Genomic DNA, 10,958 nt, shown 5'->3' on the forward strand with positions numbered 1-10,958 from the left:
GAGGAAGAGGCACAGAAGTGAAGAAGTGAGGCTGTCCCCAGGGCTGACTCTCAGCCCATAGCTGAGGAATTTGCCCTGGTGAAACCACCCTGCAGATATGGAGGGTCTGCAGTTGAGCTGGTGTTTACTAGGATGAGCATATGCTGACCCATGAGATACATCTAACATTATATCTGTGTTCATTCTGGGCTCAAGACCAACCTTTCATGGTGTTTGCATTTCTGTGTGCTGCAGGGTTGGGTGCCAGGCATAGGAAATGTAATGAGGACATGGGATTAAAATTTTATTGGGTTCCCATGAAGGGGAAACAAACAATATTATAAAGCACATGGTAAGAAAATGCATGTGGAGGAGTGGAAAGTCACAGGCAAATAAATGGATGGAAAATTGCCTCAGCTATATGTCAGCTGGAATAAGGAATATTGTGGAATATGATGGCATGTAAGAGTGCTGCAGCTAGAGACAACAGCCAGGCTGAACTACAGAGGAAAGGAAGCCAACCAAAACCACCTCTCATTTAATCCCTGATCCCCATTCTCTGTGTGTGTGTGCAAACCAGCACTGTGAAATCAGGGCAATGTGTAGGCTCTTAACATTAACCAGGATATCGGAAGAGAGGGAACAGTCTTTGCTGATATTTAACAAGGTCAGGAAGGACAGAGATGTGTAAAACCAGCAGTGGGTGTAGTTTATTTTTCTGTGTCATTAGCCCTTTATGACCGGATGCTGCTTCAAATCTCATGTGGTCTCATGATTTAAATTGCAAACTTAGAAATGCAGCTCCTGTTTTGGCTGGGGAGCAGGGTTGAGCTTGGTTGCAGACCTGATTATCTGAACAGGTTTGCAGACTCTGGGGCATCTTCCAGGACACTGTTCCAAGGCAGAAATGATCAAATAGCCCTCAAATCACTTGAACCGATCAGTTTTTCCACTCTTGGTGTTTGTCTTGGCTGCCTGGTGGGTGAAATCCTGGTAGGATTTTGCTGTGAGCTGTGGAGAAGCTCAGGAGGTGTCTGTGGATGGCTCAAGCCAAGTGTGACCCATGGTGTCTTTCTGAGGGTTCCAGCAAACCCTGGCTTGTTCTTCCTCAGGATTCTGGGCAGATTTTTGTGACATGGTGACCCTTGGGAGCCTGGGTGTTGTCCCTACTGCTCTTGGGCTGCATTCCTTCCAGCAGGGCTTGGTCCTTCAGCAGCTCCATGCACGGTCTGTCTTGAGAAGTGGGGTGTGATTGTCAGCACCATGGTTTGTGTTTGCATCTCCCCCACAGCACAGGAGCCAAGAGCAGCCCTTGGGGGATGGAGCAGTGGAGGGAGAGTGGCTGGAGACAGTGGGAAGGGGATGTGGTGCTGTGGCAGGATGGGGGATGGCGACTTTGAGCAAAGTTGGGGTCCTGGACCCCAAAGCTCTGGGACAAGGCTGTGGTTATTCCCTCAGGATAGCACAGGTTGCCTGAGGCTGAGGTCTCAATGTGAAAGTCGTTTGGGGGACGGTGAGGTCCAAGTCAGCCTCTGAAACGCCTGGCTGGGGTCGGAAAGTGAATGTTTGGAGCAGCCCTACAAAGAAGACAAACAGCTCCATCTTGGCCAGGCTTTCTCCAATGCAGTTCCTTCGCCCTGTGGGTGAGAACAGAGGGTTTACCTCGTGAAAAGCACAGCTGGAAGGTTTGCCAGGGGCACATTAGCATCTGAGATATTGCAACGGGAGCAGGAGAGAAACCTTGAAATAATGCACTAAAGCATTTTGGAGTAGAGGGGCCTGTGTTGCTCAAAGCTCCTGCCTGGTCTCTTTTGTCACAGGCTGCAGCTATCTTACAGGGCTATTACACATCTATGGTGTGCCCTCTCCTCTCCTTAGCTCTTCCAACCCTCTCAGCATCTTTAACCCTTTCTTTTGAAATGCCACCTCCTTCCAAAGTGGAATAATTTGAAACCCACTCTTCCTGTGGAATTTATCCTCACATACCACTTTTAGAAAAGAGTGTGTTTTTTCTTTACTACCCTTCTTTGTGCTATATTTAGCAGTGGCAGAGCTGTGCTCTGAGAGCAGCCATTTGCCCAGATGCAGAACAATTATCCCATTCAGTTGTCTGGTTTCTTATTACTGAGTTAAGGGCAGTATTTAGACATGAAAACCTCATTAGTGTTTATTGTAATGAAATGGCCCTGCCACAGCCCCAGCTCTGTGCAGGTCAGCCCTTTAGTTACCTGTGGAGAAGGGCAGGAAAGCTCCTTTCTTTACAAAATTCCCTTCAGCATCGAGAAAGTGATTGGGGTTGAACTGATGTGGTGTCTCCCATTGTGTCTTGTCCAGCAGCACTGAGGTAAGGGATGGGATTACAATTATACCCTGGAAGAAAAGTACACAAAGGCACAAAAGATAGCTAAGTGCTGTTTTGGTTCATTTTCTCACACACTTTGGTGTCCCAGGAGATTTGCTCCACCTGGGGTAGGTGGAGACCATGAGGGTTTTATCCCATCATCCAGCAGAGAGACATCAGTGAGATTTTCCCACTAGTGCCAAGGATTGAAGCCAAACCCCACACGGTGCTGTGAAAACCTCAAGAGGAAGGTAAGATTCTGCAAATTCTCTGGCAGATACTTCACTGTGCAGATGGCACCAAGGAGGTAAACCAGGGCTACTGATGGAGTGAGGAAGTCCTGAGCATGAGAGGGACTGGATTGAGTCCTATGACACACTCTGGGCTCAATACAGAAACTCTTCTGGGGATGGTTTTGGACTCTGTCCTGTAATTTCCTCCAAAGAAACCATTCTCCAGTGGCAGTGGTGAACCTGGGGAGGGTTTGGTATTCCTGGAGGGAGCAGATACCCACCTTGGGAAGGAAGTAGCCCCTGAAGTGGGTGTCAACAGCAGTGCAGCGAGGCACGTGTGGCAGGAGAGTGATGAACCTCTGCACCTCGTGCAGCACAGCGTTGGTGTAGGGCATGTTCTTCCTGTCCTCGTACGTGGCCCAGCTCCCAGCCTTGACTGTTCTCCCAATCTCCTCCTGAACCTTTGCTGCAAGGACAAACACAAGGGATGTGTCCCAGCAAGGAAGCCAACTCCCTCCTTGGATTTGGTTTGGGGGAAAAAAAATCATTTTTCCAAAGTTTGAAGAGAGAGAGGATTCTGAAAGCGGCAGTGTGTGGGTTTGCCTGCTCTGTGTTTAATTCAGGCATGTGGGTAGTTTGTTTCCTCAGCATCATACTCTGATCTCCACTCATCCTCTCTCCTAGCAAGTCAAAGGGACTATTTTATTGTGACTTTGATCAGCACCTAGTTACATTAGGTGTTCATCACAGAGGAGAGTTAGGATTCAGCTCTTAAGGAAAAAGAGCTGCTGTGGATCTGAGGTCAGCCTTTTTCCTTCCCCATTCCTTTGCCATGGATGGAGTAGGTGAAAGCTGCTCACTTTGAATCTCTGGGTATTTCATCATGAGCAGGATGGACCACTGGAGCGTGGTGGCAATGGTCTCTGTTCCAGCCATGACCAGGTCAAGTATGGATGCCATTAAGTTGTCATCATGGAAGAGGCTGTCTTTCTTGTTCTTCTCCTTGAAAAACACAAGAGGTCAGAAAAGTCATAAAGCCATCATTCTGAGTATTCAGCAAGCTTGGGAAATGCTGCATAACCTACAGCACATCTGGCTGTGGTTTGTGTTTGTGAACTGGGTGATAAAATAGACCTGATCTTGAATGCACAGCATCCACCAGAGATGGAGCACCACAGATGGAAGGCTTGGAGGGGAGTTTTGGTTCAACACCCATCTCCTCTGGAAGCAGGCTGAAACCCAGAGCCAGCTGCTGTTCACAGACTCAGCCTTGCAGGTTTGGAGAGAACCTGGTCTCTGCCCTGAGCAGAAGCAGATTCAGCTAATCCTACCTCTGAGGGACTCTGAAGGGCTCCTCACGTTTGAATCCCCAGCAATGCTCAAAATCACCTTTCAGGCCATTTCTACCTGGACTTTAGAGCAGTGCTAACTCCTCCTCCACATAGCTGAGTAGAATACTTAATGCCTAAGGTCAGCCTGCATCCAGCTGGAAAGAAGAAAAAGCTCAGAGCCCAAATATTTTGTGTTGAATGAAATCAACTGATGTGTGAAAGTGCCGAGCCTCTGCTAAGTAAGATGCAGGGCAGGGTTAGGACTTGTACGGATGATTTGTCATTCAAGTACTCTAAGGGGATCATTCATCTTGATGGAGCAACAGTATCAATGATTAATTGATTTGTTTTCATAAAAAGAAAGGCAGAGTCAGCTTTCATGTGAATTCATGCATTTTCTACTAAGAGTGAGTAGTTGATCTCACATTATTAGTATTATTACTATTTCAGGAGTGTTCTGAGAGTAGCTTTTGTATCTTAATTTTGATAGAAAAACGTACCAATTGTAAGAGGCTGGCATCTGATTTAAATACCACTGGAGTAACAGCATGGATTTCATTAGATTTACATGGCACGACTGAAATCAAGACTCAGCAACTCTTTTAGCTAGAAAATGCAAAAGAGACTTTGCAAACAGCCAACAGAGCTAAGCAGTCCAATACCTCTTGTTGCTTGAATATCAGGGCATCGATGTAGCTCCTCACACTGTTCTCATTGATATCCTCCCTGCTTGCCTTCATGTACTGCCTTAAAATGGCACGTACATCGTCGATTTTCTTGAGCATAATCTTGTGGGTTTTGAAAAGAAATCCCAGGAACGGGTAGAAATTGAAATACTGATGAGAAATTTAAAAAGAGAAGCATTAGGCCTGCAGAAATACCATACAGAATCACACAGAATCACCTTGGCACATGCTGAAACAGCTTTTTCCTAAGGGCCAATGTATCAGTTGAGTTTTGTCTTTAGTAGCAATATCTCAGCATCCCAGGGACTTCCTGGGCAGATTTTCATAAGATAAAGTAACCATAGTTCAGTTCTCACTTTAGCTCCACACAGATGTGCAGGATGGGTCAAAAGGAAAGTAGGCAAGGGGAATCTTGCAGCACATTTTGGTGACCAAAGTGGCACGTGGAGAACTGTCATGTTTTAAGTGTAATGGCTGGTTCTGAACATTTGAAAATTGCTGAAGTAAATTCTATAGTTGGTGTGGCTCACAAGCCAGTGTAAAAAAATTGTTTATCTGTGGGACGGGTTACTTACATTTAAATTTGGGGATCCCAGAAGAATCATAACTTCATCTATGAGTCTTAGGAGAGTGAGAAATGTTGGGTCCTTGTAGTCAAACCTGTCCCCAAAGAGCATGATGAAGGTGATGTTGATGGGAGCGCAGTTGAAGGAGGGCAGGCTGAAAGGCTCCCCTGCAGCGGGAGCAGGATGGGAAAGCTGTGAGACGGGGAGCAGCTGTGACACACACGAGGCTGGGCAGCCCTGGGATGGTCCCCAGCTCACCTTTGAAGGATTTGATCATGTCGATGAGGAAGTGGAGCTCCTCGAAGATCCTGCCTTCGATCATCTGCTTCCCCATGCCGAGGTTGCGCATGCTGGACACGGTGAACCTGCGCGTGGTCCTCCACAGCTCCCCGATGGAGAAGAACAGACCTGGGCAGCCCGTGAGAAACGTGCTGGGCTCAGGCACAGAGGAGCCCCCACACCAAACCAAACAGGGCACTGGTGAGCAGCTCCACAGGCGTTTCTGCTGCCTGTTTTCACATGGATTTAGGGACTGAAGGTCCCCCCTCTCTGCGTGCCTCATCCCTGTATCCTCTCAGCTCCATTCTCACTGAGCCTGTGGTTTGGGAAAAGCTCCCAAGCTCCCTCCCAGCTCAGTTACCCCAGTCCCCTCCTGAGTGGCAGATGGGCAGGTGTGGCTTTCAGACCAGTGTGGGTTGGCTGTAGAGCTGGTGGGTGTTGATTTGAGTCAGTCACAGGACATTTTTGACCCTGCAGGGTGCAAGTCTAGGGCATCAAGCACTTTGTGGCTCTGAAGCTTCTCCCTTGATCCTATTCTAGTCATAAAGGTAATTTATCTGTGTGGGGTGGGATAATTCAGTCTCCTCAACCCTAAACTGTTTTATGGAGATTCCCAGTCATGCTGTATTTTCAGCAGTGACAAAAATACTGACATTTTTGTGGAAGTTTCTGAGCTCATGCCACGATGATCTCTAGCACCTCCAAGAAAGGAATGGGTATTTCATCCTGTCAGAGTGCTGTAAAGAAAAAGTTCGGTCAATAATCCAAAAACTATCTCAGATTGTGGTCAGTTGAAAAGCTGGATGCCAGCACTTCACATCTTCATCGTGGCTGTGAGGCTTTTAAATATGTTTGCTTTTCTCTTTTAAAGCTGTGTAGTTTTAATTTGGGTAGCAAAATCTTTTGCTCTAAAAATGTCAAAACAAATTTCTAAACTTCAGTTTTTAATTTTTCTTTAATTTATGCAATTTCATCTAGATCATTCCTTTTCTGAGAGCATGTGCACAATAAAGAAATTGACATTTTTCTGAAGAAAAAATGTTTAATGGGAAAATTTGTGACTATTGTTGCTTAATAGCCCCTGAGACCTTCCATCTTTGGGTCACCTCTAAGTGCCTCAGAGTTGTGCTGAGAAGGTAAATGTGAAAGGACTTACGATGCAATACTGACAGGCTCCCACAGGGATGTTTTACATGTAAATTAGCTCGGAAAAATACCTTTCTCCTCATCGATTCCTTTTATTTATGTAGCGATTAATTCATCTATTGATATTATGGCTGGGTAATTTAATTTCTAATTCTAATCCCAATTTCAGCCTGTGACTGGAATATAAAGCTGCCTTTTGGTTCTCCCAGCTAAAGCCTCACATGAAGAAAAGTCCTCTGAAATAGTCAGGGGTGGAAAGTTAACTTGGAAAAACTGTGGGATTGTTTGTGGGGGTGAATTTCCATCCTCAGCCTCTTGCTTCTGCCTGAACCTTTTTCAGGTTGGTCCACCTGAGAACTTTTGTGGGGAGGTAGAGGTGTGGGAACTAACACAACAAAGGCAGTGGGAGAAAGGGAAAAACCCAAGAGCTCCCAACAGCCAAGCCAGGTAGTCCAAAGTCTCCTGGAAACGTGCAGAGGGTTTATAAACGCGGTGGTGACAGCGACATCTTACAGAGATTAACCCCAGAATTACCACACTGCCTTCAAAAATCCCACTCCTCCCACCCCTCAACTTTTTGGATATGGATGGGCTGCAAGTGCATCAGCAGAAATGATGGAAAGCCAGGACTCATTGTGTGCAAGAAAAGCCAAATGTTTGCTGTCCCTTGTCTTCAGAAGGGCCCAAGGGGATGTTTAAAAGCTGGGCTCCAGGGATGCACGGTTAGGCTGTGCCTCATCATCATCATCATCATCATCATCATCATCATCATCATGGGCACTAAGAGACAACGTCGTCCCTCCCACCTCCCCCCTCATTCTCTAGTACCGTTTCCATTCTGAATTTGGTCAAATATTGGGATGGATGGTCTGTCTACAAACTCCTCTGTGTAGTTCACAAGCGCCTCTCGCACAACTTCGTACCCGGTCAGGACCACAACTTTCTGGAACCCAAAGTGGAGGGTGAAGATGGGGCCATATTTTTCTGCAAGCTGAAGAAAGAGGAGAGCTGTGATGGTCAGGAAGGAGAGTGCATGGAACAGCACCTCTTGGTGTCTGAAAGGACATTTTTCATCCTGGCATCCTGCTGGGAATGGCTGCAGAGCCACTACCTGCAGAAGGGCACCTGCGAGCCAGAGCTCATCACAGTCAAACATGAGGCATTTTGTACAGATGCCTCACTGGCATCTCTATGGAATTCGACCTTCTTGGCATGAAGGAGCCCCTACCCCCATCAGTGCATCACTAATCTGGTTTTGCTGTTAAGGAGAAAATAAATGGAAAACAAAGAAAACCCACCTAAAGACTGGACCTCAAATGGCAGCTAAAGTTGGCAAACTAGAGAAAGACCAAAAAAGAGAAGATAGTTCAGTGCAACTACTGATGCTGTCACAGTGGAAAGCTTTGGTCTGATGTTCCTGATGTACTAAAGCACTCCTGCATCCTGCTACGAGAGCAGAGGAGCAGTGTCTCTCTCACAGGACAAAGGGAGCACCCATCTGTGCCCACCCAACAAACCCCACTCAGTACCAGCTGCCCGGTGCAAACACCATTTTTTGCTCTCCGTGGGGTGAGATGGAGGGATAACCCCCCTGGAGTAATCCCAAAGCAAAGGCAAACATTGGCAATACCACACAGAGCCCAGCAAGGGACAAAAGCACACGGAGGTAATTCCAAAGCACCTTCAGAGGCTGCAGCAGTGTCTGCCCAGCCCTGCTGGGTAAACTGACCCCAACCCTGACATTGTAACAGCTCCAGGTGCTGGAGCCTCACCCCATGGCAGCAGCAAGCCCCAGCACACAGTATTTGCTGAGCCCTGCTGTCACAGGAGCCGTGGACACCTGGCTGTGACCCCCCCTGCCTGTTTGCTCACTCTCTCTGTGACCCCAGCGTGGGTCAGCCCTGAGGGAGCCATCCCCAAAATCCAGCGGAACACCACCCCAAATGCCCCAGGAGCAGCCTCGTCCTGCACACAGGGACAGTTCACCACCATCAGTGGGGCAAGTTGTCTTAATTAGAGCTTAGTGGAAGAGCTCCCAGGTTATTCGCTCTGTTCCTTAGCACAGCTTTCCCATCCCTCCCTTGCACTGCCATCTAGACTTTAGTGCCTATCCCATTCATCAGGAGGGAAAAGGATTTTGCAACGGAGCACCTGGGTCTGGCCCTCTCCGTGGCAGTTTTGGGGTCACTACATTGTGGAATTCCTCTTGCCAGATCTCCCGGGCATAGGGGAGGGAAGCAATTTAATTCATGTTAGTTATATCCTCATGCTTTAAAAGATTTCTGGGTGTCCAAACTGTCAAATTAATATTTCAAATCCCACAAGCATTATAGACTTCATGTACATCATCACAATTACATGAAGAAATCCCATATTACCCAGAGGTCTTTTTTTAATGCTTGATTGCTCCTAAATTACATTGCATCAACACAGACATTGACTAGAAGAAGCCCAGAATGATACTCTAAAGCAATTTTCACACCTTTACAATTTAGTTTGAATTAAAAAAGACAAAAAGTTCTCACAGATACATCCCAGGCAGCGTTAAAATCTATGAGGGTCTGGGTTAGGGTTTTTTTGTCCTACCTTCATTAGTGATTTATCTTGCCTTTTAAGATCCACCAAGTGCAGGTTACCAATGATCGGAAGAGGAGTTGGACCAGGAGGTAATTTAAAAGCTGAATTTTTATAGCCAGTTGAAAAATAGGCTACAGCTAATAATACTGCTGCACACAGCAGACAAACTAATGCAGGATCAGAGAGAAATGAAATTAAAAAAGACATTTTTTTAAGTAATAATTTGTTTTTTGGGGTTAGAAGCAATAAAAATGCAGTGGCACTGTTCAGTTTCTGCCAGCTGGCTTTCTGTTTGCTCTCTGCAATTGCTACAAGCACTCAATTCTTATTAAGGTTTGTAGAGTACCTAAATAAATACTGCATACTCCACCCTCTTTAAACACCTCAGAGAATGTGGTCTAAGCAGTTTGCAAAGCCTGTCCAGAAGTAAAGAGAGTTTCAAATTACAAACCCATGCATGTGTGTGCAAGAACATACACATGGGAAAAGGTGCTTGGCATTCCTCTATAACCTCCTCCTCCCTGAGACCTCAAGGTCCTTCATTAGCAGTACTATGACCCTCCAAGCACTCTGCTGACACAGGGAAATAAAAAGGCTCTTGGAATCCTGTTAGAATCTCCAGATTCAGGTTTAGCTAGGATTGAGATATCCCTGTTACTAGAGAGAAAAATCGGTATTGTTACAGGAGACTGTGGCTTTCTTGATGTCAAGTGGAGATCAAAGGTTGTTAATAATGGTAAAGCCCAACTATCCCTGAGGGGGTTGTAGCCCATAAACTTCTTCATAAAGTCAGCTCTGAAGTGCCCGGGAGGGCTGTGATTTCAGACTTTGTGTCTGAGGTAGAAGACATGTAATAGCTAGCCACAGAAAATTAGCTTGGATCAAGTGATCATGAGTGGATTCATGAGTGCAATGGAAAGACAAAATTAGATTTGAAACTTCTGGGAGGATTTAATTTTGCAAGAGCAGCTTCTAAGGGATAGAGGGAAGAAGTTAATGAAGCCAGCTGACCTGGCAGGTTCCAAACGGGGGACAAGACAGGAGAATGGAATGATTTTAAGTCAAAGATACTAAACACCTGGAGCTTGTATCCCTCATAAGGGCTTAAGCCTTGTAGAAAATAATTGAGGTCTACCTGGATGAGTAGTGGTTTTCAGGAGGAAGTTTGGCATAACCAGCCAAAGAAATAAAATCATTCAGGGAAGAAAGGGCTGTCTTACATGATGAGGAAGCTCAAGGCTAAAGGTAGATTTGTCCAAAGGTTAGATCATATAAAGGCCATTATTCACCAAATATGGGCCCTCAGCCTTGTAAATGCAAAGAAGGCAAGGAAAGAGGAGAGCTGATGCAGAGTGGGGCATGGTCAGCAGGGTCCTGGAGCAAATGGCTGCTGGCACTCACCAGGGCTGCCTGTGTCGTGTGGAGATGTTGCAGCACAACAGCCACCCAGAAGCAGAAGCAGCAAGTGTGTCGCAATATTTCGGGGATTTATTTTTTTATTAGTTTCCAAGAAATGGGCTGGAGGCAACGGTTTCCCCCAGAGCATGCCTAGCATGACTCAACCCTGCCTGCTCCATGAGCTAAGAGGCAGAGGGGCTGTAAAGACAGGCAGGAAGGATCGTGGCTGGCACAGGGTGCAGAACGTGGGCATTGTGATGAGAACTTGCAATTGCACATGCTCTGTGCCTGGGCAAAATGTTTGTTCCTGTAGGGTTTTCTTGGACCAGCAGCACCCTGTGGGGCAAAAGTTACGTGTTGCTGCTGCTCTCCTGGTATTTCATCCTTGCCCTGGGAGCCCCTGAACTCATAAAAAGGCCTTT

General features: G+C 46.5%; 1 protein-coding gene across 1 annotated transcript; it reads right to left on the minus strand.

The window, feature by feature from the left end:
* Positions 1 to 359: 359 nt before the first annotated feature.
* Positions 360 to 10,640, minus strand: CYP2W1 (cytochrome P450 family 2 subfamily W member 1). The gene is made up of 9 exons (XM_014869960.2): positions 9,148 to 10,640; positions 7,390 to 7,552; positions 5,395 to 5,544; positions 5,146 to 5,303; positions 4,547 to 4,720; positions 3,414 to 3,555; positions 2,835 to 3,019; positions 2,208 to 2,349; positions 360 to 1,616 (listed from the first exon to the last, which is right to left on the minus strand). Exons 1-9 carry the CDS (start codon positions 9,343 to 9,345, stop codon positions 1,426 to 1,428), a joined length of 1,503 nt encoding a protein of 500 aa, XP_014725446.2. The 5' UTR covers positions 9,346 to 10,640; the 3' UTR covers positions 360 to 1,425.
* Positions 10,641 to 10,958: the final 318 nt, after the last annotated feature.

Source organism: Sturnus vulgaris, chromosome 16, assembly GCF_052056855.1.
Source record: "Sturnus vulgaris isolate bStuVul1 chromosome 16, bStuVul1.hap1, whole genome shotgun sequence".
In the NCBI taxonomy this organism is placed as follows: domain Eukaryota; kingdom Metazoa; phylum Chordata; class Aves; order Passeriformes; family Sturnidae; genus Sturnus; species Sturnus vulgaris.

Excerpts from the sequence above, each read along its gene's own strand:
- CYP2W1 (XM_014869960.2), bottom strand. The coding sequence starts at position 9,345 with ATGTCTTTTTTAATTTCATTTCTCTCTGATCCTGCATTAGTTTGTCTG. Across the intron at positions 7,553-9,147 it reads AAGATAAATCACTAATGAAG|CTTGCAGAAAAATATGGCCC; the intron begins GTAGGACAAAAA and ends CTCTTTCTTCAG. Across the intron at positions 5,545-7,389 it reads CCAAATTCAGAATGGAAACG|GTCTGTTCTTCTCCATCGGG; the intron begins GTACTAGAGAAT and ends CGGGCTGCCCAG.